Genomic DNA, 27,185 nt, shown 5'->3' with positions numbered 1-27,185 from the left:
TTTACGATGTTAAAAATGTGTTTTCTCATATTTTTTAAAGACATTATATATTTTTCCCATTCAAGTGTAGTCAAAGGCTACTGTGAGGAACGTTTGGGTTTCATCCATTTTGGCGCCCCCTGTGGACAAACTGATGACTTACCTTTTTCCTGATCTTGTTTCGTTGAGTTTTTAAATAAAATATTAATCTTTCATTATTTCAAATGTCTAATATGAAACTTATTTATTTATTTAAGTAGTTGTTAATGGCATCACCACACGCACACGCACACGCACACACACACACACGCACACGCGTTTGAGAAGTTTCAACAAACTCTAATAATGTAGAAATAGCCTCTCTTGTGACCGATGGTCTCATTTGGTTTTGAATATTATATATATTAAAATTATATGAAGCCCTATTATATGTGTCTTTAAATTACATCCGGAGATGAATAAAGTTTTGTGAATTAAATTGATTTGATAAGAAAAGAATATTAAAGCTCAGACTGTTTTATTATCAGATATAAAACAGACCATCAGAGACGAGACACTCGTTCATATATCTGTCACTGTCTGAAACGTGACAGATATAGTTTTGATTAATGAAACAACTGTTCCCTGAAAAAGAACAGGAACGTGACAGTTTACTCGCTGTCAGCAAACACAGAAAATACAAAACGAGAGAGCAAGGAGAGCTTCCTGGACTCCATCATAGTTTGTTAAGATGCCTTCTTCGTAAAGAGCTAGACAAAGATATTAAAGCAGCGACACGAAGGGAATTTATTCGGTAAAACACACGGCGCCGTCATGCCTCCTCCTCTTCCACGTGCTGATTTTCTTTGCAAAGAGATGGAGGTGAAGTCGATGTGAGAAGCTAAACAACTGTGTCAGCTGACAAGGTCCTGAGATATGACAGGACATTGTGCAAATATGACTCTCAATGAATCTCATTCTGTCTTCAGTCCTGTTGTTTGCAAACTGTTAGCATGTGCAGCTTGTGTTGAGTGACTGATAGCAGGATGTCTAAAGGCCACGGTTAAATGTCAACATTTGAGAGGGGCATTTATTGCACGCTTGTTGAGATAGTTTTGTGAGGTTGTGAACTTAAAAAGCTAACTTGAAGATCGACAAAAAAGAGACAACTTTTTATCTGTTAGATGGATTTATTTGTATGCAAGCCTGAGACATAACTTGGGGTTGGATGAATTTCTGCACCCAGAAAACTGATAGTTACCTTGACGATCATTTTAAGACTGAAAATAAAATTCAAGAAGAGCCGTCAATGTTGTTTCCTCTTTTCTAGATATTTTAATCCTTTCTAGATCGCTCGCTTGTGTTGTGCTGAATCTCTTTTGATAAAAGCGTCGACTAAGTGAATTGAAGGCAATGACCTCGGCCTGCTGCCACAGTTAGATACTGAAGTAAACAGGCGAGCTGAAATCTGCTATTAAATCAACATTTGAAGCAACTTTTAAAAGAAGAAAATCGTACAGTGTTGATTTAAATCTCAAGAAAACTTAGATTTTTTAAACAAAATTATAAGAACAGTTTTGTTCATGTTAAATGATTGGCTGGATAAAAAGCTGAAATCTTTGTAAAGATGTAAAGATCTTTGTAAAAACTGACTCAGATTCATCGATCAATCAGGTGAAAATGTGATCGAATAAAATGTAGAATCATTCACAAGATGTGTCTGAAAATACGCTCAGTTTTGTTTATTGTTCATGAATAGCAACCCATATTTTAAAAACACAATCATGGCTCTGAACCTGATCGAACTCTAACACCTATCCTCTCCTACGTCAAGCTCTAACAATTTAAAAAAGTCTGAGAGGTGAATTATCATCACGAGAAGAAGCTCAAGAAGAATTGAACAAAACAAATAAAGTTTTATTGCTTTAAGACTATTTGTAAAAATGTTGCTCCTTTGTGTTTCTGCTCTCTTTGGTTGAAGTGTTTAATTAGCCTGTCTCTTTTATTCATACAGTATGTGCACTTATGGTTTCATCATATTACTCTGTATAAGACATTTCATTACACTAATGAACTTTTTATCATCACATTTTCACATTATATAACAGATGCTTTCGTTTCTCTTTTTCTTGGCACAACGTTCCCACGACAGATGAACCGAGGGCTCAGTCTCAGCTTTAATCAAAACCTGCGTGAGAGGTCAACGATTTTCCACGATCACACCGACGTAAAAAAAAAAAAAGAATGCAACGAAGGAAACTTAATTTACTCTGTGATGAAGCAGCATGCGTCTCCCTCTCTGTCTCATTATCTAAAAATGAGTCACAGGCTGCTGAAACACAAACGTGATCAGAGCTGAAACTCATCCTGCTAAGTGTGCGCTGTCTTCACGTCATAGCAGATGATAGAGGAGTGCGGTGCAGAAAACACACAGGCACACGCCCGACACGGTCACCGCCCAGTCGCCCGTCTCGCGCAGCCACTGCTCGCCTTTCAGGCCGATAAACCGGAGGATCTCCATCACCCGGAAGTTACCTCCCATGATGCCGCTCTGCTCCCTGCTGGAGGAGACTCCATCTTGGCTTATGGATGAGGTCCACGCTGTCACATGTTGACTGGGAACCCTTTGACCTGCAATAAAAGGAAAGCATACTTTTACTCCAAGGTAGATATGTAACTCAGATATGTGGTGAAATTGCACCATCAAGTGGCGGATAGGTGAAGTGAAAAAAAAGGGCACGAGGACTTACTGAGACAGCTCTGCAGAGGCAGAATGACAATAATGACGCAGATGGAAAGAAGAGATGCATACATCTGTAGAGAAATAAAAGAAATGGTTTCAATAAATCATCACATTTCCCTTCACAGTTTCTTTAATGTCTTATTCATGATGAAAACATTTGCATTTTCACACATTTCAATAATTAAAGGTGAAATCAATAATCAAAGGAGGATGATAATAAAGTAAAGGAGTGCAGTGTGTTGGTTTTTTCTTCTTCATCTCCGTATGAGTGCGTACCAAGACGAGCTGTGCAGAACTGTGAGTCATTCTGCTCAGGGCTTTTCCCATCTGGACTCCGAGCAGCGCTAACGAACACGCAGTCACCGCGTCCTCACTCTCAGCCTCCACACATCTGAGGGCACAAGACGAGGGGAACTGTGTCACGCATCATCATGCTTGAATCAAAGTGTCATGTTTTGGTTAAAGTAACCGAAGAAGCGTGTCAGGAAAGATATCATTGACTCACATCTTAGATTAGAAACGTTGGTCTGACAGAAATGGCCCTTTAATTTGCTGACTAACTTTGACTGAAAGACATTTTGGGAAATCTTCTCCTTCTTTCCAAGAGATAAAAGGAGCGAGTTCTATTCCCCTCTCTCGTCTGTTCTGTGAGGGGATTCAGAGATCGAGGAGAAGACAGATCTTATAGCGTTGTTCCTTTTATGAAAAAATCAAAATAACACACTGTTCTTTTCTCTTTCATTCTATCTGCTTTCTTCATTTCTAACTTTCACATAAAAAAACATCTTTGACGTGTTGGTACTCACTGTAAACATATTAAACTCCCTTGAAAACATGTTTTTTTTTTTTTAGATGAAGGCTGGTCTCTTGTTTCTCACACAGTTGCTGTGTATCTGAAGTAATAAGCTCTTCTTGACTCATATTGGGTTGTCTTGTCACTTTTGGGATGAGCTATTTAAAATGCATACATAAAAGGTTCTTCCCAAAAAGATTAAAACACACAAATACATCACGTCTGACAACTTCAAAGCTAAATTAGTGTTTTGGGTTTTTTTTTAGTTTTTTTTTTTACGGTCGTCCATCCACTAAGACGCATCTTAACGTTTAGCTCCTTGTAGCTTGACTGCGGGGAAAGTTGCACTTGCAACAACATCAAGTCTTAATGCTGATTTTTAATGACTTCAAAGCTGGAAAAACAAACTGACCATCACAATGTTATACATGAAAACTACATCCAACCAAACTGTGCTCAAATAAAACGACATTTCGAGGGACTATGCTCCTTGATAACAATCTGCTCAGAGGGGATCTCTAGCACTTCAGCGCCTCCACAGATGGGAGGTTGGTGTTCTCAAAGAAGTGCCCTTAGATGTAAGATTTTTTAATGGACTCCTTCACACAGGCCCAACCCCCCCCCCCCCCCCTCCCCCCCCCCCCCCCCCCCCAAAAAAAGAAATGAATCTGCCGCAAATGAATCTCTGAAGTCAATGTATAAAGGTTCAAAGGACTGACTTTTTTATGTGCACTGCATCTTCCTGAGAAAATCCCACAGGCTCTCTTCTCCCCCCCCCCTCCAAGGCTTCCAGAGAGTCTAAAATTTATAGTCAAACTAAATGAGTTTTAAAGAGAGTAATCCACACACGTTATTGTTCAGATTGACTTTCGAGCTGAATGCATAATTAAGCAATGAAGCGAACGACGTGTTCCACATAGTGGCTACCTCAGGATCACTGATCTTGAAAGCTGTCTGTTCCTGCTTTAGATGTAGATGAGCAAGGCACCTACTGTATGGAGCCTTAAATAAAAGAGTTTGCAAATAATGCAAAGCTTTACAGACTGACAAACATGAAAGATGAACGTGAGGATAATCTGGGGTCTTTAAGATTTTTACACTGTACCCCATAAACTATGAACAGTCTGTGGTCTCATGTTTACAAGAAAGACATGACAGATCATGGTTCATACCTTACAAAGTTAAGTTTAGGTTTCTTACTTTTTTTTTTTTTTTTTTTTTAAAGGCAAGAAAACTCTTTTAATTCAAGAAAACATAAACTCTCCTTGAACAACTCATTTTGTTGTCATTGTTAAGTGTAGCATAACAAACAAACCATATCCATACTTCAAGTTTATAGTGCATAGATGCAATAAAATCCTTGGATACACCAAACAAGCGCAGCCATATGTCATTGCAGCAGCAGGTAAGGGATGTGAAATAAAAAGCACCTTTTTAAGATCTTTTCCACCACCGTGTGCTGCTCATCATGATGTGACATGTTAAAGTAGCCGTGGACGTCGGATGGCAGCGCGTGTCCTCGCCGTGCCAGAACGACCAGGTTGAACATTCCCTGTGAGTGTGAGTGAAAACATGAATCATAACAGAGGCTGCTGGGTAATTCACAGAGAAAGTCTCCAAATAATAACGCTGCGTGATGCTGTTTGTTGTTTTTATTGCGGTGGGCCGGAGCCCGTGGAAGTTTAATTAAGTTTATCATAGGGTGATGAGATTACAGCCTGAATAAATCTGTCACCTGAGGGCTCCCTGCTACAGCTGCTCTGCCATACATCGATACCGCCCGACCAATCAGGGATAATGAGTCGGCTCGCGTGCTGGAGGGAGGGTAGTAGTGGTCTCCCATTTTCAGGAGAGCTATAAAAGAAGATAAATACTCGGTGTTTATCGACCAGACTGACAGGCGGAGAGAGAGAAATGAAATGAGAGGAACTCACCGGCTGGATCGGGTTCATAGTTTAGAACTGAGTAGTTATGATATCTCCACTGACAATCAGGACTGAGATTGAGCTCCTGTGTTGTTTGAGAGAGAGCGAGCGAGCAAGAGAGAGAGAGAGAGAGTTCAGGGTGAGAGAAGAGGAGCCAGATGATGAAGGTTATGTTATCAACTACTAACAGTTTCCCCACGGCTCAGTTTTCTTCCTTTCGTAAGAGAATTAAATTATATGTTCATGAGCTTCCTTCTAAACTTCAATTATGGGTCATAAAATCCAGAAATGGCCTGAAATCAGGTGTGCACATTATATTACACATATTGGCCATTCGCTAGTTTCTTATTTGCATGCAAATTAGTGGCATATTGGCTCTTTGTTAGTCATTTTAAAGCAGCTTTATTCTGCAGGACTTTATCCTACAAACAGAAGGAATTTAAAAAAAAGGTTTCACTGATGATGTCTCATTTATAGATGATGAGGAAGTAGTTGTTCATCAATAAACAGTGCTGGGATTACTGCTCTAAGGTAAACGTTGCATCAAATGAAGCTTCAATACAGTGGAAATACTTTTCAGAGAAATGTGGCAAGAAAGCAACTGCAACACGGCAAATTATTGCTTATCATATTCTCAATCTAAAGAAAAATTAAATTGGAACAAAAAGCCATCTCAGGTCAACGCTTTAACTGCAGTGTGTGTTTTACAGTAAGGTACAGTAGCCCTCAGTGGATGTTTAATTTCACTCCTGTGATAAAGAGTAATTGCAGGTTTGCAGAGGCTGTTTGCTCTTTCGTGCAGCAGGCTGTGTGATGTGAATGAAGACGTTGTCTTTTGAGCTCCTCTGCAGATAAAAAACGAACGCAGAAGTAAAAGTGTTTTTAGGGACTTCAAACCAGAACTCAAATATAAGTAATAACTAATTCGCAACAAGAAAAGTTTAATACAGGGACTTTCTTTCTTTTTCAACACTGAATATAGCCACACACACATACACACACACACACACACACACACACACACTTAAATAACTCCCTTTTATTTATATAAATTATATTCTATTTTACTGTATATATGTTTTAGTAAATTGAGAGTTTATTGTTACTGCATACTTTACATGTTACTGCACATCTGTATGAGTATGTGACTAATAAAATCTAGACACTTAAAAAACGTTTCAACTTGAAATATATATAACTTTAAATTATATATATGTATATATATGTGTAAATATATATGTATATATATGTGTGTAAATATATATATGTATATATATACATATATATGTGTGTGTGTATATATACATATATATTTACATTTTATTAGTCACATACTCATACAGATGTATACAGTAAAATAGAATATAATTTATATAAATAAAAGGGAGTCATTTAAGTTTACTGAAACATCTGCATTGCATAATTGAATAGACAGAACCAGGTCAAATCAAACACACAAAGGGTTAAAACCTGAGGAGCAGGATACATTACCTGACACAGGTGAGCAGCATTACTCTGGGCCAAACCCAGACCGGTTTCTGCTGCCAAGACATAGTTCACGAAAGCCTCCTGCCTGTATGTGAGGAAGTTTAAAACGTGGAAAAAGAGAAGACAAATAGTTAAAGGGAGAGAAAATGATTAAATGAGCGTGATTGTAAAGTAATTGATATTAATGTTCCCACCGAGAGCCCTGCAGGTAGGCCTGGAGCGCCTCTCTGACTATTAATCCAAGGTGTCCGTTTTGTTCACACACCTTTTTTAGCATCCTGCAAAGAGGGCAAAGCGATGCCTGATGAATTATGGATCTTCATTTTCTCCACATAAAAGGAAAAAACATGATCTAAAAATAGTCCCTGATCCGTTTAGGTCATTTGGAAACTTTGCAGCATCTTTAACATATTAATACACTTTGGTGTGCTCGACGACAATGCAGAGACTCTTATTTTTAGATATGCAAATGTCAGGTCTGACCTTGAATTATAGCCACTGTCATCGGAAAAAAATGCCACTGAGCTGGAGGCTACAGTGCAACCGCCCATAACAAAGCTAATGAAAGCCTCTTACATCACAGCCCTCTCCACATCCTGAGACACTCCGTTCAGGTTTCCTGTTGAGAAGTACCACGCTGCCTCCACTACTGCTGCAACATGTCCATACCCCGATGCGTTGAGGAACTGCTGGAAAGCAGCCGTCTGTGGATCATTATGGAAAAGATGTTAGCTCTTAATCCTTTGTCTGGGTGAAAACTCAAATCTGACTCTGTAAATAAAGTTGGTTTATGACCCGAAGCAGATGTGCCGCCAAATGTTTTGTCTACACCAGTTTACTGTGATGAGTGTTTTCCTCAAGACCTCAACTTTTTTTATATTATTATCTCAAGATAACAATGCTGGGTTTCCCATTATAATGGATTGTTTCATCTCAAGGCGACAAAGTTTATGTTCTCATCACTGTAAAACAAAACAACAGGCTGGTAAGTGATGGGTCACACCTTAAGCATGTCGGCTTAGGGCTTCCATACAGGTGAAATCAACCTGTTTCAAAATGAAGTAACCATAGCAACGCTTCTGTTTACATTTGGAGCAGCAACAACGCAGAACTTAAATCTTTCCCTTAAGTGCTTGGGACAATAGGAAGACTTTGACGACGGGGATTCAGCTGAAGAAAGGGAAACTGCAAATCGTTATTGAAAGGTTTAATCTACGAGACGGTTGGCTTTTTGAGTGGCAGTAAAACGGTCTCATATGTAAAGTGCAGGTTAAAAGTTAAATGCAATATTATCTACACAGCAGAATGAAAAGTGTCTCAGTGCCCTCATGCTGTTTGCACCCACTAATTAGTCATTCTGCAAACATTCATAGCAAGATTTGGTCTCTCTATGCAAATTAACTTCAGTGCTGCAGACAAACAAGAGCTAAAAGCCACAAGTGAGAATATAACAGAAGAAGTTATGGTGCTAATGGTGGTAACTGGTAATTTATGAGATCTCTATGGCAAACATTCTTCTGTGAGTCATAAGAAATAAAATCATCTCAAAAACTAGATTTGTCAAATAAAATGTGTTTGTATTATTATTTTATCAGGAGTTTAAGCAAGAGGGAACTTTGGAAAGGATCTGAAGTTGGGACAGGAATAAATGATGATGCCATGATCGTAACCTGATGTTGATTTAGAGAAAATGACGTGGTGTCGTTCTAAAACATACACTCAATTTATATTTGCTTCATGTCAACAGCCTGATATGTTATTTACTTTGTTAGCTTACTGTTGACTTTCTTCCTCAGAGCTGGGCCGAAGCACGTCACGAGAAGACCAGAAATATGCCCCGATAAAAGATCGTACCAAATCCAGTTCAGACTGGAGCAGTGAGCGAGGTCATCGTCGCAGTAGAGCCGTATGACATGAGATTTACTTTTCATATATCTTTCTAACTCTCAGGCACTTCAAGGAAACAACTTTAAGCTTAGCTTGTAAGATGCTTTATTAATTAAAAGTTGTGTGTTTTATCTTTTGTAGAGAGTGACCATGTGATGAGTGGGATAATGACCTTTAACCTTTCAAGGAGTCGGTTACCTGTGTCTGGGTCCATTAATGGAGGAGCATTTTTCCTGCGTCATTCCTTTAAATTATAAGCGAAAAACTCAAACAAAATGTGAGTCTCAAACCTCGTTCTTCACTGGGTTGTCAGGGTTCATCCCGTTGAGATGGTAAATTCCCAGGTTGAAGATGCCGTCTTCATTCCCATTTAGCGCAGCTTGTTCGAAGTATTTCACTGCGTTTCTGTGGTCCCTCAGAAATCTTCCATAGTACCAGCCTACACCATTCATGGCTTTATTTGAGCCCTAAAGCGGGGGAGCAGACACACAGCTGTAGTGAAGGCACACACGCTAAACACACGGATTGATTTCCAGGAGGACACAGGTACCATCTCTGCTGCTTTCTGCATCAGTCGAAAACCTAGGCTGCCGTTCTTTTTCACTCCCTCGCCCTGAAGGAAACCAACGTCAATTAGTGAATCGATATCTGTCTGAACACAAACACACGTGCACATTCAGTTTTTTAATGTGATCATGAAAAAAGTCTTTAATGATCTTAAAGAACCTTCATCAGCATCATGGAGTAGTCGAACATGGCTAAAGGATCCTTCATCTGCACGGCACTTCTCTTAAACCATTTGGCGGCTTGCTCTATATCTTTTGTAGCTCCGTTGTCACCTCTGTAGAGCATCGCTGCCAGCTGTCTCTGCAGATAACACAGCTTTTGACAGACTCCTTTCCCCACAGACGACTTCTTTTCAATCACAAAGGAGAAGGAAAAAAAAAGGGGGGAAGGACGTTACTCAAACTTACCTGAGCTCCTGCGTCTCCACGCTCTGCTAGATATTTCACGTAGTGAAAGCCGTCAGTCGTCTCGTGGCTGTGTTGGTTTAAATCCTCTGGATTATCGAGATAGATGTGTTCAATTACGTGTTGCTTTAAGTGAAAAACACAAATATATTCAAACGTTAGTATCATAGCGGATACAAAACAATGCTCTTAATGATAGTACAACTCTTCTAAAGGCGTGTTCAGTGATCACTTGCAATGCTAACATTTTAGCTTGTGAGAAATTGTTAGCTTGTTGCTTGTAAGCCGACTGCTCGTATTAGCAAGTCACAGTTTTTTTTGTTTTTGTTTTTTACCTTATCTAATAAATCGATATATGTCAATAGAATACCTATCTGTCCAGACGGTCTATGAGCAGTCTGTCACCCACATTCTTCACTAAGACCAGGCTGAACCACTAGAAACGTTCACGTGTGTCTATGTCCATTAAGAGCCTGTGTCCATCTGGCATTTTACTCAAGCAGAAAAGCACGGGCTGTGCACTTGGGAGCGCTTGGATGAAGTGCTTGTACCGAGGATAAAAGTGCTACACGAGTGTCTGTTCTCTGTTCTCTACAATTGGCCAGTCAATCTAGAAGAAAAAAAAATATATCTCATAGTTTTTATTACCCATTTTATACTGTAAAAAAGTTTCAGTCTACGGTCATGGAGAGAATCTGCTTCTTTGCCTTCTTTGATCTGTATCACAGCTTTCTCTGTAGCAGAAATGTCCTCTTTAGAAGCAGACTGTTTCTGAAAAATGCTGGCCTGTACTCCGAATGTGTCACTTTCTTTAACCAGATGCAGAGATACCCTTTTCCCAACTCCAAACACTCTGGATGTTGTGTCACAACCGAGTATGGCATGTGCGAAGAAGAAGGCAAAGAAGCAGATTGAAGTTTCTTACTGACAGCAAAACGGCTATCCACCCCTGCAACTCGCCACCAGCCTCTTCATCTGCTGTGTTTCACAGCTTCAGAGTGTACCATCACGTTCATGAATGGATGGGAAGCTTGCTGCCACCAGAGGAGGGCTGGAGAATCCAAGACTCACGCCTCATTCCTGTCCATACTAACTCTGCAGCTCAATCTTTGTTCGAGCTTGTGCGCTGCAAGTGCAAGTCTGGTTGCAGCACAATGAGCTGCAATTGCTAATGTCAAGGCCTCGCCTGCTTCCTAGAGTGCAGAGGTGCATGTGCAAGTATGTCGGGAAACTTGGATGAGAACATGGATTGAACTTTTTTGGTCGTTGCCACAGAGTCATATCTGTAAGTGGATTTTACAGCAGTGGTTTCAGTACACTGTGGAGGAGAGATGTCCACTTCAGTAACACCTACATAAACTATTCATTAAAGACTTTTTCCTATCTATATTTTGTGTTTGATTAGTAAGGAGTTCTGTTGATGTATTGTCAACAGCCTGATATTTTCTACATGTTATACCAAAAACTATAATATATATATATATACAATATATTTTTGGTTGACTGTAAAAAGTATTTTCTAATGTACGCATGGGACAATATAGAAACACAGTCTTTATGTTTTGTGTCAACATAATAAAACAATTTTTAATCTGGCTTCATCCAATTATCAAGTTTTGTAATATATGCAAATTATACTACATTTCATTAAGAAAGGCCTAATTTGCATATTGAAACATAAAGTCTCAAAAGCTAGCAATATTTATTTTCTTTGGTATGATGTCAATAATCAACTGAAGACGTTTCATAATGATAGCATGAAAATATTACTACTTTAAGTGTTCGGCCTTTAATCTTAAAAAAAAAAAAAAAAAAAAAGTTCCGCTCCTTCCACGGCGGTAGACTTTTAGTTTATGATTCAGGACCAATAACAACTAGGAGACATTTCTTTTGCAAATTTTCTGGGTTTTTTTGGTTGTTTTTTGTAATAATAATCACCATGGCTCTGTTATCCTGGCTCCTATCAGACACTAATAAGGGAAGATGTGGGTACATGACACCATCCATAGGAGACAAGAATAAAGTAATCAACACCATCCGAAAAAAGTTGGAAGATTTTTCTACTTAAGCAATCGGAGCGTCCTCATTAAAAAGGCAAAGTGCTCAGAAAAAGGACAAGGAGACTGGAGGGTCGGGAGGCCTTCAGCAGCTGCAAACACTCTCTCCTCAAAGGGAACAATTGGAGAAAGATGCTGGCGCCTGGTGGACACAGACCAAAGGACTTTGTCGACAAATCCACAAGGCTTTATTGACAAAGAAAGTATGTCAGTACTTTCAGAACTTTGTCAAAGGATGTTTATGAAAACACACCTTTGTGTTGGAGTTCCTGTTGCTTCAGGACGTATTATTCATCTCTATTAATCTCTCATTGTCAATCTCTTTTTGACTGCAGGACAGAGTCCTACACACATTTCTCAACAGTGGCATTAAATTATCTTCATATTAAACTTTGAAGACGTATTTGTGTTTTTGTTTTTCCTTTTTTAGATAAGACAGCCGAAGAGAGGCAGGAGAAAACTGGGAGGAGAAAATGAGGAATGATGTGCAGAAAAGGGCCGAGGTTGGATTCAAACCCACAGATGTTGTGACCACCGCCTCTGCACATTTCTAACATATTTTATTATTGTTATAGAAATGTTACATTTATGTCTTTTTTGGCGAACTGATAGTACGAATTTCTGTGAATACGATCAGTTTGGTTGCATCTTGTAGAGATGATTTTGCTGTTAGCAGACTACAATTTATTCTGAGAAGATATGACCATATTTGAAGAGAAACACGTTATATGAGGTATCACAAAAGTATAATGTATGGCCTCAGTTGACAGTACAATGATGAAGTGTTCCTCAAATAAAGGTTTGACATTTAAAGAGTAAAGGTAATGTGATTCTTCATACCATGTATAGAAATATCTAAAGTGGGAAGGAATTTGTGACATCTGTTGTGCTGTATATAATGGCTCCACACTGACCATTAAATTGTCTATCTTTCAGCCTGCACAGAGTCTCAGTGTTGTCTGTTAGATCAGAAGCACGGCCGTAATGTGCTGCGTTAATATTCTCTAGTCTGTTGATAGATTCAGCTTTAGGGACATTTATATCATTCAACCGATCACGAACTGTATGGCAGACATAATTTATTTATAACATCACTGAAACTACAACTATGTTTTACATACATTCTATTGAGAAACAACTAAAAGGAGGTTATCAGCTGCACATGTATGCAGGTTACGGTTTAAAGATGTTAGATGACCAGCGATGGGTCACATTAAAATGTTCCAACTCAGTCCTCTGCATATTGACTATTTTAATTTGAAAAGCCAATACCCACCAAAACATCAGTGGCTAAAACTATTCTGTTTTTGTATGCAGAACCTGCACAGAGATGAAGTAATTACTAATATTATTTCTACATCAATTCCTTTAAAAAAAAAAAAAAAGTCCATATAAAACAAATGAATATTTAGTTATTACTTCTTTAAACTGTAACTCTCAAAACTGATCCCAGATCATCAACACTGTTGGGTCCGCTTCATTAACTGTGCTGTCCTCATGTGACTCCTCAGACTGTGTCTCAAAGTTTGTTCAAATGATCTCCACCCACTTTCAAACCATTCTGATGAGCCGAGAGAAAACAGCTGGATTTAAATAAATAAAACTGTTCTAATTTTGGCAGAACATTTTGTGGTCCTGTAGCACCTTATCGCTGATGATAAGGAGCTGAGAAATAGGTTTTCAGGATGTTTAATTAAGATCGTATCCAGAGAGATTATTGTACAGACATTTACTCAGAACGTTTTCCAGGTTGGTCGAAATGCAGCAGCTGTACAGTCACCACAATTGGTCTCTTTGTGCATTGGCCGCGTATTCAATCAGCAGCAGCCATAAGAGTCTCTTTCATTGGATGCTGGTTATTTGTGCAAGTGTTCCAAGAATAAACAGGAAATGGGTCTGAAGTAGAGTTTTACATTTGGACTGCTTCTCTTCTATTCATCAAGGCTGCTGACTCATTCTCATTTTAAATTAAGATTTCCTCTGAGCTGGACCAGCAAACGTACTGTTAATCCTGTTTGAGAGGCAGTCACCTGCTGTCATGTGCTCGTACAGGCTCTATGTGAACGTCTGCTGTGAATGAACGACTGATTTATTTTCAGTTTCGTTTTCAGTTTGTCCAGTACATTTTATTTTTATTTTTTTGGCAACGACTAATTAAGAATATTGTTACCAAACTGTTTTCTTCATCTTCAATCTCAAGCAGGACAGAAGACATCAGCTTGACTGTGAGGAAAAACATCAGCTCCACGAAGACTCACATGTACAATTTGTATGAAAGCTAAAATACAGAAATAAAAGAGTGTTGTTGAATTCTTTTAAATGTAACGTTTCAGGTTGGTATTGTATTGTTTTATGTGTTTATAACACACTGTATGATTGTAATCCTGTACTTCGTAATAATACTGTGTATGCAGCTAAATTGAAGTCCATGACAAATGTTCATCATATCATATTGTGTTGTATTTTCTTGTATTCTGTTGTCATGTCATATCCTGTCATTGTATTGTAACACATGTTACAGTTTTAAAAGCAAAACTCAAGACCGACCTTTTTAGTCGAGCCTCAAACTGGATCTCATTTTATCTTAATTCGTTAATTACATTTTTAACCTACTGTGGTCATTGAGAATTAATAATTCACACATTAATAATTCTCAATGACCAGAGTGTAATTCTGTGTCTCCTCAATCCGTCAGTAACTGTTTTTATCCATCTATCTTTTAAATGTGGGGTGGGGGGAAGGGAGTCGTGTTGTTGCTGTTTGATTTATTACTATGTGAAATGGATCTTTGTATGAAAAGTGTTATACAAATAAAGTTTGATTGATTGATGTGTTGGGACCAGGTCTGGTTGTGTTGCGTTGGGACCAGGTCTGGTTGTGTTGCGTTGGGACCAGGTCTGGTTGTGCTGTGTTGGGACCAGGTCTGGTTGTGTTGTGTTGGGACCAGGTCTGGTTGTGTTGTGTTGGGACCAGGTCTGGTTGTGTTGCATTGGGACCAGGTCTGGTTGTGTTGTGTTGGGACCAGGTCTGGTTGTGTTGGGACCAGGTCTGGTTGTGTTGCGTTGGGACCAGGTCTGGTTGCGTTGTGTTACCAAACCAAGCAAGATGATTCCCCATTTTTTTTCCCAGTTTAAAGGCAAAGCAAGGACCTATCGACTTGTGTTACTTTATATTCAAGTGGTACATATGAAGGTACATTTCCTCTAACTCTCTTCTTAGAAAGCAATTGAGCTCATTTCAAGTTTTTAAAAGTCAACAGTCACTTTAAATAAGATATATTGCTGGACAGATATTTCTTTTTTTCATTCTATCGCAGCAGTACAATCAACTTGTTAACCACTGCAAATACAAAAGATACTCATATATAACTGGGAAGGAAAATCATTAAGACCAACCTTGTTCACTTCTCTTCAGGAGGAAAAGTAAGGCATCAAGTTACATGCTAACTATTTGCTTTGTCATATCATTGTTGACCAATGAAAAATGTTGCCAGACCAAGAAGCTAGCATAGCTAAAGGTGATGATACATTTATACCAGTGATTTCAGATTTCCATACCTTATTTTCATAAACACTGTTGACGTCAATGCTGCTCTGTAGCCCTGTATTAGCGTAGTAGCTGTAAGCGAAGTCCAAGTCTTTTGGGAATCCATCAAGTCCTTGGGAGTGTTTGTACCCAGCATGCATCAGGGCCAAACGATGATCACCAGCTGCACCGATCAAACTATAGACATGACCCTAAAACAAACAAACAATTCACTCATAGAAAACGTCGCAATAGAAAGAGTCACAGCCACCAAAAAAGAACAATATATCAGCCTTCAATAAAACCTGGAATCCATTCACATCTAAATCTTATCTCTAACTGAAGCCACATAAACAATATCCATGCTCTACACCCTTATCCTCCACATTCAAACGTCCATATTCTTGTTTGCTACTTACTATTATGTTAATATTATTTTATGTACTTTAATTCATCTGTTATGACAATCATTATATATATATATATATATATATATATATATATATATAATTTATTCATTTATTTATTTATCCTCAAATTAGCTTTTGTTGAATTCTTAAAACTCGACTTTAATTTCAACTTTAGTTTTTGTTTTCTTAATGTTTTGAGTATTTTGTTTTTCTTTATTTGCCGTTGCTTTAACTGTTATGTCTACGTACACAGTTTTATTTTGTATTTGCCCACTTTATATCAATAATAAAAAAGAAAAAGAAAAAACACACCATTAATTCACACCATCAATTATCATCACATCAGTTGGGATATATGTTGAAATAGTTTAATGTGTATTATAGCAATTTGTATTTCTTTTTAACTATATTTATGCCCCTTTAGAGACAATTTTATCTAATATTTAATTAATATTTAATATTAATGATATTTTCTGAAATCTAACTGAGCTGTTCTGGTGATTTCACCAAACCAATTTTAGACATTAAGCTAGAAGCACAATGATTGGTTGATCAGATGTCAGTACAGATTATAAATTTGGCTACAAAATTGAACTTTGACTTTCATGAACTCACGCCGTCTTTAGATTACAGTATCTGTAACATCATTACTATTTCTAATCTATGTGCAGAAAGGAAACTGTCTACTAAAATAGCTGTACAGACACTGGAGACCCAGGTGTAGCTCACGTTAGCTCTGTAGACCCAGGAGGAGCCACTCCATCAAAACAGACAAGGCTTGGTTTAAAATCAATACCAGATCTATAAACCCGCATTAAACCGCCTGATCCCAAAGTATGTTGTTGAGGACATTAACTGTTGACATGTTGCGACGCTATGGTCCATTCAGCCTCAAGCATTAAGGAGGAAGCATTGAATCTACCTTTTGTAGGTCAACCGAGTTCCCCAGACCGGAGAGGTAGATGGAGGCCAACAGGAGAGATGCTTTGTGATTCCCGAAGCAGGAGGATTCTCGTAGTAAAGATGTTGAATTAAAAGTCATATTATTATGGTCTCCATTGATGATAAACACTGTATTAACTGCATGCTCATACAAAGCACTGCTAAGGTGCTTCATGCCCAAAGATCCTGCAGAGAATGATACAGAAAACTGTCAAAAATTACACAGATTAAAAAAAATAAAATGCAATAGATGATGTGAGTTGTGTGTGATATATATCCACACGTGATCCACCACACCTGTTCTGATTTCCTCCTGTTTTGACAGCAAGAAATGAAAGAGTTGGCTGTATTTAAATTGATTTTCCAAAGCCCATGTTTGATTGCAGATTTTATTTCCAGTCTGAACCCACGATCTGATGAAGGGAGTGGTACCTGATATAAAACACACAAAGTCAACACAAGAGTTCACTTAGCCTACAACTGAGGTTCTGCAGTTTTCATATCGACAACACGCAGACACTCTGGACCTCTTTAATGCATCACCTTATTTTTTTTACCTTGGAAAACATTTTCCTCGTGACTTTGTGACCTTGATCTTTCGGTTAACTCTTCAATACAGGAACATGCTGACTTTGCATATTATTGTCCCATTAAGACATAAATCGATGATAAAGCGGGTAAACATAGGAACCACAACCAAGGGTGAGTCCAAGAGGGGTACCATGGGCCCCCCATGTCCACCCCCAGAGCCCACCCAAAATCATGAGCCATGGTTGACTCTTCTCTTGTTATTGACAGGACTTTGTGTTAAGTCAAACATTTTGGCTGTGCTGCAGGCTGCCAGTCGCTTTCTTTTTTGTGTTATTTAAAATGTATTCAAAGTATTTTAAATCTTTGAAAAACTAAGATGATTAATATGTTGCAGCCCAGTTCTACAACTGTTTTACACTAAAAAAATATATCTATATTTACATTTCAGAAAAGTGCCCCAATCTGGCCACCCCAGTCTAGAAAAGTCTGTGTGTCCCTGACCACACTGTCCTGTTTACCAAGACAGAGGCCTAGTAATATACCACCATCTCTGCAAACATGCTCATTGATGGCCTCAAAAAGACAGATGACAATGTTAAAGATATATATCTATATCTGTAGAGACAAAGACAATGGACAACATCCCAAAGTGACTCTTTAAAAAAGATCCACTACCAAAGGACAACGACTTCTTAGGAGCAGTCTTTGATTGACGACCTGTCTGTCAAATCTATGAAAGGGTGATTCCTGTAGAACACTTTTAAAATGATCATTAAAAAAAGTAGACGTCACCTCTGCTAATCTGTGACACAGGGTGACTCTTGGTTACTGCGTGAAGGAAAGCTTTTGTAAATGCTTTAATTTCCAGACACTCCTGATGCGTCTTGTCCAGCTCCAGTTCTGTTGACTTGGGTTGAAGTTGATTTTTCACCTGTGGCATGGATTAAAAATGAATAGGGATTAAATAGAAATCTAAAACATTTGAGTCATGATTAACGACAGGCACATTTTTACCTGTTCAGTTCCAAAGCGGTAATATCTGGCGGGCCCTAAATAGCCGCGGACGCCCTGCAAGAACCTACTTCCTCCCATCGCAAAGTATCCGTCAGTGTCATCCAGTTGGACATTCTGCTTAAATCTATAAAATATAAAAACTATTAACCAGTCTCTTTATCATTGTGATCATAATGCATGTGTCAGTCATCTCTGTTTTTAGACCGTGCTTTGGAAAAGACAACAGTAAAATGTAGCTTTTGAATTAGTAAAAAGGGACACTTTGATAATCCGTCTTAAAAAAAATAAAAAAACATGACATGTCTTACTCATATGTAATTCTGAGCTTTATATCATCCCACGATGCATCCAGCAGTGCCTGAAAGTCGAAAACAATAAGGCACGAGCTCATGACACACTAAAAAAAACAAAACCCTCTCAGCTGTGAACCTCTTCAAATTTTAGAAAAACACAGCAATCCCCTGCAGTTTCCCAGCTGGAAACCAACCATTTCCTTCTTTTAAAGCCGCTCCAAAGGAAATCAAACACTGCAGAAGCAAGGACACCGAACCAATAGCAGGAGAAAAGGAGAACCAGAGGATGTAGCCAGGGGCTGTTTTTTTAATGCCCCTGCTCCTTATCCCACCTCCCAGAAGCACATGTTGAGGCTTTATACCTTGGAGTCCTGTATGTAACAGTCTAATCTAATCCACTTCCACAGCGGCAACGTTAAACCAGCCCGGAAAGCGTCATCGTCTCCCGTTGTCACACGAACCTGAGTTATGACGTCCCCTACACAGGAGACATGACAGTCACATATTTCACCACAGCTCTTTATTAATACATTTCAACACGGTCTGTTCCACGGCCTCGGAAAACACACATCATCCCTCACAACCATCTCATGATGCTTCAGTTTAATCCCCTCAGCTGATATTTAGGTGTTCCCACAAACCTACTGTGACTCACCTGCGTCTGTAAGCTGCATCACAACCGACTCGTATAAATTATTTCTGTCCATGTGATGGATGATCCCGCAGAGTTTCGTGTGACACCATTTGAGCAGGTAGATCCACACGGATAAGGCGACTCTGAAACCAAAAGCAGACGCGATTCAACAAATCATTTCATCAGCCGTTGAAGCGCGGGGTAATATTTTAAAACGCAGCGCTATCCGCTGAAAATGACTGACCTCTCTGTCTTTCATTGACCGTAAATAAAAAGCTCATATGCTCTGCTGAAGAGGCTTCATAAAGCTTGTTGAGTCATTTGTAATGATGGTGAAGTGAAAGTGCAGCTGGCAGCACTGAAAGGAAACAATCAGTGACCTGTGGCCCATCAATCTGCTCATATCAACACAAACCACCTGAGTTAGAAACTGTCTTTGCTTTTACCGGAGAAACAGACGAACGTAGAGAAGTGAAAGATGACCCTCAACAAACCCTCGAATCTTTGGCAAAACTCTTTTATCAGACCTTAAATAAAACTAAAGCGAGCGGGAGTAGCAGTAAAATGTGGAAAATGTTGTAAAAAAAGAAAAAAAAAAAGAAAAAGGATCTACCAACAGTACGATTAATTACCACTCGCCAAGATTTGGAGAAAAAATGTATTTAATGTATCTATCATATAAAGAGAGCCTCCAGACTTTGCTTATATGACAAAGTAGTTTTGTGTGACTAAAAACAGAAGACATGGCAGCGTCTCCAATGTGTGTCATCAAGAAATACACTATGAAAACCATAGACTGAAAATATAAATTGACAAGTCAGAATGACATCACAGACTGTCACCGCGAGGGGCTTTGGAGTCCTGTTGATGGCATTCACTACGCTGGCAATGTTGATCTCACCCTGTTTATTTAGTTAATCTAATGACAGGCTCAGAGACGGAGCTGAGGCGACGTTTCTGCCTGTCAATCAGGTCAGACACGCCTCACTATAACTCTTCTCCTTCATGACATCAAAACTGATAAGTTATAAAGAAAACATTCACACCCTGTCCAACGCGTGCCGATGAACACCATAAATAATAATAATAATAATAATCACATAATATTCTTTTATGTATTTATTGTTTAACCAGGCTGTAAAGAAGTTTGTTTCAGATGTAAAAAATGTTTTTGACTTACAGGTCACTTCAGGTTTTTAACACTTCTGCTTTGGCCTCATTTTTAACACCATAACTTCCTGCTTTCTGATGCACATGCAGATTCAGGTTCCAGTTAATAACTGTGTGCAAGCAGGACTAAAACAACAGCAGCAACATGATCCCTCGGGATCAATAAAGTATCTATCTATCTATCTATCTATCTATCTATCTATCTATCTATCTATCTATCTATCTATCTATCTATCTATCTATCTATCTATCTATCTATCTATCTATCTATCTATCTATCTATCTATCTATCTATCTATCTATCTATCTATCTATCTATCTATCTATCTATCCATCCATCCATCCATCCATCCATCCATCCATCCATCCATCCAACCATCCATCCATCCATCCATCCATCTATCTATCTATCTATATATCTATCTATCTTTTCTTGAACTTTACTCTGTAGATAAGAGTCACTTGAAGTTGCGATCGCAGCTCATTGTCTGTCTGTCTGATTCTGTTTTTAATGGACTGTTCTCTTGTAAATGTGGCCTGAAACATCACATCTGTCTGATGATGTTACAACCTTCTTGAAATAAGGCGACAAACCACAAAGTTCAAGCTATACACGAGTAAAAACTGAATGTTGACCGGAAGTACTTCCACCAAATTCTCTGCAAAATGTATGTAAAATATTATCATTATTTATTCTTAAAACGTGAAGAGATCAAAAGAAAACTCTACTTAATATAAGAAATTCTGACGGACAAAGTAGTTTTCTATTTTCAGTATTGATTTTACTTTAAGTGTATTTCTTGGTTTACAGGTTATGATGTCTTAATACGAAGGCATCTTTAGTCAGTAAGCATATGTTAACTTGATTTGAAAGATCCATCTCTCTTAGATATCTTTTTTTTTGTGCAGGGACTCAGTTTGCAAACCATCAACAACTTGCTGCCAGGACCTTAACACACTTCAACAGATGGTCACATCGAGCTCCAATTTAAATCTCTCTGCAGACTTCCTGCTTTTTTCTGAAGTCATTTTAAATCCTGGCGCTGCCTTACAGAGGCCTGCATGGTCACTTTTAATTTCCTCCAACACCACACAAGTGTGTATGTCTGCAGCCCGCCTCATGCCCTCCTGCCTGGTGCCCTGAAGCCACGCCCACTGGAGCTTCATGAGCGTGTGATTATAAAAAAAAAAACTTCCATCTGATCCGCTCTTTCCTACGTCTTTGTTTCTGAACGACAGGGTTTCATCAATCATGTCATACTATTAAATCATCACCAATCGTACAGACTATAATCTTATTATAATAATTATTATATCATATAATTATACAGATTATAATCTGTTTTCATCTGTGTTTTCACTTTGTAGTGGCTAATAAATAAAAGTCTCACAATCAGGCAGCCAAAAAGCCTGCAGTTCCTCAAATGGCCACATGAGGCTTTAAAGCTACAGGCTCATGTTAAAATGATTAACTTTCCTGAACCCAACAACGGTGATTGGTCTATAAACTGTATTTTTAAATAATCAGACTGACTCTGCCTGTCGGTGTATTATTCTAAATCTACACTAAACAATCTAACTAAGCAGTATTTTGTCGATTTGTTAGCATTAACGAGCAGCTGTTTTTGTTTCTGATTTATTCTTGATGGCTCAGACATGATTTTAGCATGAACATGTAATCAACCAGCTGACATCCCTTCTTCATTGAACTGATTAATAATCATTATCAGACTTACATGGCATGTTTGAAGCAGACATTAAATGAAGTGATGGCTAATGCTGGAAGTCATAAACAAAGAAATTGTGACCATGTAGGTCAATTTAAAAACATTGTTCCAAACGACTGTACTCTTAAGAGTGACGGTTTTAAAACTGTAGTTTAGCGTCCTCTGCTTGCTCACTTTCCTGCTACTAATCATTTATATTTAACAAGCAAGTCATCAATTTGTTTTAAGTACTCTTGACATGCTTGAAGAGGAGGCCGGCTTAAGGACTTCTCTAGATTTAAAAAAAAGTTTGACTGAGTGAATGAGTCCTGAATTTTTTTTAATTGATTTTTTCCTGCAGAAATTTAATCGTGGTCTTTATTACAAGAGCGGTGCTCATGAGACCGCTTTTTTTTTTGACCTCTTCAGTTTGAATCTTTGTGCAGCCAGCTCTCCCAGAAGATTCAAACCAAAATAAAAGAACATTTATGCATCTCCTCTGTGCCATGCCTGTAAGCAACTGTATCCAATCTGACTTAAAGCTGTGTCTTTGCACTAACTGATGTTGCTCTTTTATAGATCTTTGCTTGTGTTGTACTTAGACTCAGATGAACATCCTTTGGACAAAAGCATCTGTGAAGTTAATTGTAGAAGAATCATTTCATCACAAATTTAGTGTTTGCTGTTTCACCACTGAATCTCATTGTGTAGGAAACAAACGCTCCAGCTCTTTTAAATTAGCCACTAAATTAATAAGCCTTGGTTGTAATTGTATTACCTTCTATCTCTGCAGTACTAACCCCTGGCTTCCATGTTTTCCAAACAAATACATTTTACCACAGACGGAACATGATGTTGTATGTAAGGCTTTAAAACAGATGTCCTCAAACCACTGGGTGATGTCATTAAGGCTTCATCTACTTATGATGTACTGTGTATGCTCCCATTAGTCATTAGATTTATGCATGTTGTGGATTAAAAAAAAAAGTGGCATACAAAAAATAGCTTTGATTTAAAATGAGCAGGGAAGGTTTATGAGGAGGTGGCATTTTGTCTTTGTAGCATGCGCCCTTTCTGTTCTCATTGTATACTACATTCATTGTTTAATCTTTCTGATTCTTTTGATTCTATATTGGATTTCTTTTATTCCTCTGTCTGTGAAAGGTGATCCATAAATAATCTTTGCTTTCTTACATCAGAGGCAATATGTAGCGGATGACAGAATTTCTTTGTCCAATAATCTTGTTCTTGTCAAGTGTTTTAAACAACCTTTGGATACTCGCTGCAGATTCCTGCTGTGCAATTTAACTTCACACAGAATGAGCTGCAGCTAAAATAAGGAGGAAGGAATCAGTGTGTGAAGTCCAACCTGGGCTTTGTCACAGCATGACGCCGAGCTCTCTCCAGGGATTTGTCTCTGAAAGGCTGCAGCCTGCGGATCACTCCGAGGTATTCACCGGTGCTCGCCAAAGGGAATGTCAGCAAATCGATCACATCTGTGTATATATTAAAACAGCAAGTGATTACATAAATATATATACAGTATATATATATACACAGTATATATATAAAATATTATCATAATTAAAATTTAAAAAAAATTAATTAATTAAAATAATTTAATATAATAATTATATAATCTTATTTATATTATGTATTATTATATTACATATTAATTTATATTAATGAAATTATTAAATAATAAAATATAAATATATTATAAAATATATGATATTATATAAATATATTATAACATAAAATAATAATTAAATGAATTATAAGCAAACCTATTTATATAGATATAAATAGGTTTGGTGATGAAGAAAGATCAGAATGGCGGGATTGTTCTGACCTGACTCATGTGGACACTGATGAGTTCTGTTTCTGCTCATCTGCCACATCAGGTGAGCAGACCATGAAGCGCATGCAGTGGGACGTTTTCTTGGACGTTCTGAGGGTGGCGTCACCTGCAGCACTTTATAAACCTTTAACATGAAGCCCTCATCCGTCCTGGGTTCACTGCTTTTATCAAGATGGTCTAACCGAGCACGAACAGACGCTTCCCGTGCATCTAAAACTCTCCTGTTGAAAAAGTCTTGTTGATATAAAATGGACGGAGGCAATCGAAGCAGCAACCGGTGGATCCTGGAGACTCCGGGTGTGCTGTTGATCCATTTCCTCCTGAAAACGACAAAATCTGTCTTCTTTAATGTGGAAACAGCCACCTCCACTGTGAGCTGACATGGCCTGGAGCACTGATAGTGCACACGGACCACTGAGCCATCCACCGCTCTGTCAGGAGCTGAGTGAAACTCTATGAAACTGTCAGACAGGCTCTCAGCAGGCTGGGCTGAGGAGGTCGGAATGGTTTTGGACACACAGTGTGCCTGGGTGAAATGAAAAAAAAGGGAAAATAAATTCAGAGAATAAAGAGGAAAAACATGCAGCAATGCAAACTTTTGGCCCAATCAAATTGTTGAGTTTTATGTCCTTAGACATGAAACACTTTTACAGTGTTTTTAAAGATATACATGGTTAACCTGAGTGTTTATCAACCCAGAAAATTCAAAATGAATCCATCCAGTACTTTGTTTGTGGTCTGCATCAAAGCCTTGATCAGGTCTGCCATTTTTAATCTCTCTACAGAGGAGTGATGTCTACAGGGGAAACTCAGGGGGGCGGGGTCATTGCATTTAAAGAGACACACACGCCAAAACGGAGCGTTCAGAGAGAGCTGGTTTCTACAGGGTCACAAACCTCCTCTGCTGCTTCATTCATGTTAAATCAAAGCACAGAAACACAGATGTTTCATTAAAAGCACAGGGGCGCTGTTTGAAAAGGTGAAACAGGGGGATAATATGTCCTCTTTACCGGATGTTTCAGGGGCAACAAAAACGAGCTGTGATTGTAACATTTGATTACCTGCAGCCTTCAGACCCAATTCATCCACTGCTTCTCAGTGTAGTTTCTCATTCACACACACTCAGTAAAGTATCAATTGGATTCTTCCTATAACCAAGGTGGAGGAGCTAAACAGAGAATCATCTACCAAACTAATGAGACAGAAGACATGATAGAGCTTTTCTATTCTTGCAAAACTTTAAAACACGTTTCTTAAACCGTTCAGGAGAGTTGATCGTTTGTTGTTTATTATCAGCCCTCGTTGGCCTATCACAGCTATATCTGTAGAGGACGACGTGTTTTCATGATGTATGCTGATAGGAAATTAGAGCGAGAGAGAACTGTTACTTCATAGCTCACTGTCTGCAGCACATGCAGCGTCACAGCTGAACAGACGGTAACCTTTATTTGTAGTCAGTTGCTTCCTGTTTGTAGAACGTGTTGTATCGGCCTCTCGTGTTGCTGCAGGCACTGGTTGTATAATCAGAGAGCAGTCTGTGTGGAGAGCAACACAGACAGAACCACACAGTGTATATTTAAGATGCACTGAGCGGCAGTGCAGGTCATAAGGTCCATGACAACAGAAGGGACGTGCATGTATCAAATATCAAAACGAGTGTTGAATACACTTCTCATAAAAATGGGATCGTTATGATAGTTTCTTATCATCACACCATTTTGTTTTTATTTCGACTTTTTCCTGAGAAGTTTCTTTCTCATTTGTTATTTGATGCTATAAAACAATACAAATGGCCATGACTGACAGTTCTGTTGCCGAATGTACATATGTGTCTGCTTAAAATATGTTGTTCTGAACCCGCAGTATGAAGTCACCTCCGGCCTAATGAACGGAGTTAACGCGCAACATCAAAAACATTCCTGGCAGGCCAGTGTTGGACATGGTGGGTCTGCTCGTCTTGTTGTTAATGCTAAGACAATAGAGTTGAATGTATAATGGCTAGTTTTGCAAGATTCTTATGATGGAGACAAACCAGTTGGTTGGGCAAATGTACATTTTACTGAAGGGTTTTCTAAATGAACTTTTTGGACCGCCTGAATGCAGTGGACGGAGGTCCTGAATAGTTTTACACATGCAGCAGTCTGACAGGGACAAATACAATTTCTCTTTCTAGGTCAGGCGCAATGTTTGAAAAACTTTTCACACAGCGTGTCTTATTTACTTCCTGTCACTTACAGTAAGTAAACCTGTAAAAACAAACAGATAGCTAACACTTGAAACTGGAAAATAGAGTTAAATAAAACGTATACATGCATGTCCTTAACGTTCGGAGGGCGGCGTTATCTGCAGCACTTTATAAACCTTTAACATGAAGCCCTCATACGTCCTGGGTTCACTGCTTTTATCAAGATGGTCTAACCGAGCGAGAACAGACGCTTTCTGTGCATCTCAAACTCTCCTGTTGAAAAATTCTTGTTGATATAAAATTCAACGGAGGCAATCGAAGCAGCAACCGGTGGATCCTGGAGACTCCGGGGGTGCTTCCGTAATTTCAAATACTTTCACTTTGTCAAATATATAAATGTGATTAAGAATTGTATTATAGCAATATAATTGTCTCCTGATGGAAATATCTGCCTTGCTCCAATATAGCCTGCAGCTAGTTCTTTCACAGTGTCTGCTGAGCACACACTGAACAATGGGCTCAACTTTAAGGAAATAAAAAAAGAGAGTTTCTTACCAAGATCACAGCAGCAGAGACGATGGAGTTGAACACCTTCATTTTGAAGCTTTCTTGCTGAAGCTGTGTAAAAAAAAAAAAACGGTCACAGTAACATGTTATCCTTCATTGTGAATTCATTCCAAATGAAGTCGGTCATGTGTCAAATGTTGACATGTGGCAGCGCACTTCCTAAACGAGGGCAGGGTTACCTGTTTGACTGGTGTTGCAAGTGGAGAATATTTACATGCGCTGTCTTTAAAGGGTAACAGGCAGAACGACATGATTGCCCCTGTTATTTCATAATGTTTGAACATTTTGCTCTTTTTGCTATCAGAAAAAAACTTAAATGTGAGTCTTGCATAAAAGCTCAAGACTCTAAACTCATTTGATGCTTTCATGTCAGGGCCTCTGCATCGATCAGTTTCCTAATTGGAAACGCCCACACAAGACTTTGAAGACATATGATCTAAAAAAACAAGCTGATACTGAAGCGAAAGCTAACAACCCGTGCAAGCTGCAGAGTCAACGCAATCAGGCATCAGTTATTGTTGCTGA

General features: G+C 38.6%; 1 protein-coding gene across 1 annotated transcript; it reads right to left on the bottom strand.

The window, feature by feature from the left end:
* Positions 1-1,596: 1,596 nt before the first annotated feature.
* On the bottom strand, positions 1,597-26,911 carry LOC306828605 (protein sel-1 homolog 3; the record flags this gene model as incomplete). The annotated part of the gene is made up of 25 exons (XM_079351127.1): positions 1,597-2,589; positions 2,709-2,772; positions 2,978-3,092; positions 4,925-5,046; positions 5,230-5,348; positions 5,429-5,504; positions 6,911-6,992; positions 7,102-7,185; positions 7,484-7,611; positions 9,085-9,261; positions 9,345-9,407; positions 9,521-9,661; positions 9,769-9,891; positions 15,380-15,559; positions 16,680-16,885; positions 16,997-17,131; positions 18,023-18,161; positions 18,245-18,368; positions 18,553-18,602; positions 18,900-19,015; positions 19,193-19,314; positions 23,417-23,543; positions 23,900-24,434; positions 26,649-26,711; positions 26,840-26,911. 25 exons carry the CDS (start codon positions 26,909-26,911, stop codon positions 2,351-2,353), a joined length of 3,402 nt encoding a protein of 1,133 aa, XP_079207253.1. The 3' UTR covers positions 1,597-2,350.
* Between the last annotated feature and the right edge of the window lie 274 nt (positions 26,912-27,185).

Source organism: Symphodus melops, assembly GCF_947650265.1.
Source record: "Symphodus melops genome assembly, chromosome: 8".
NCBI lineage: Eukaryota > Metazoa > Chordata > Actinopteri > Labriformes > Labridae > Symphodus > Symphodus melops.
Note: the sequence above shows the minus strand (reverse complement) of the source record. Positions and strands in the feature narration are given on the sequence as shown.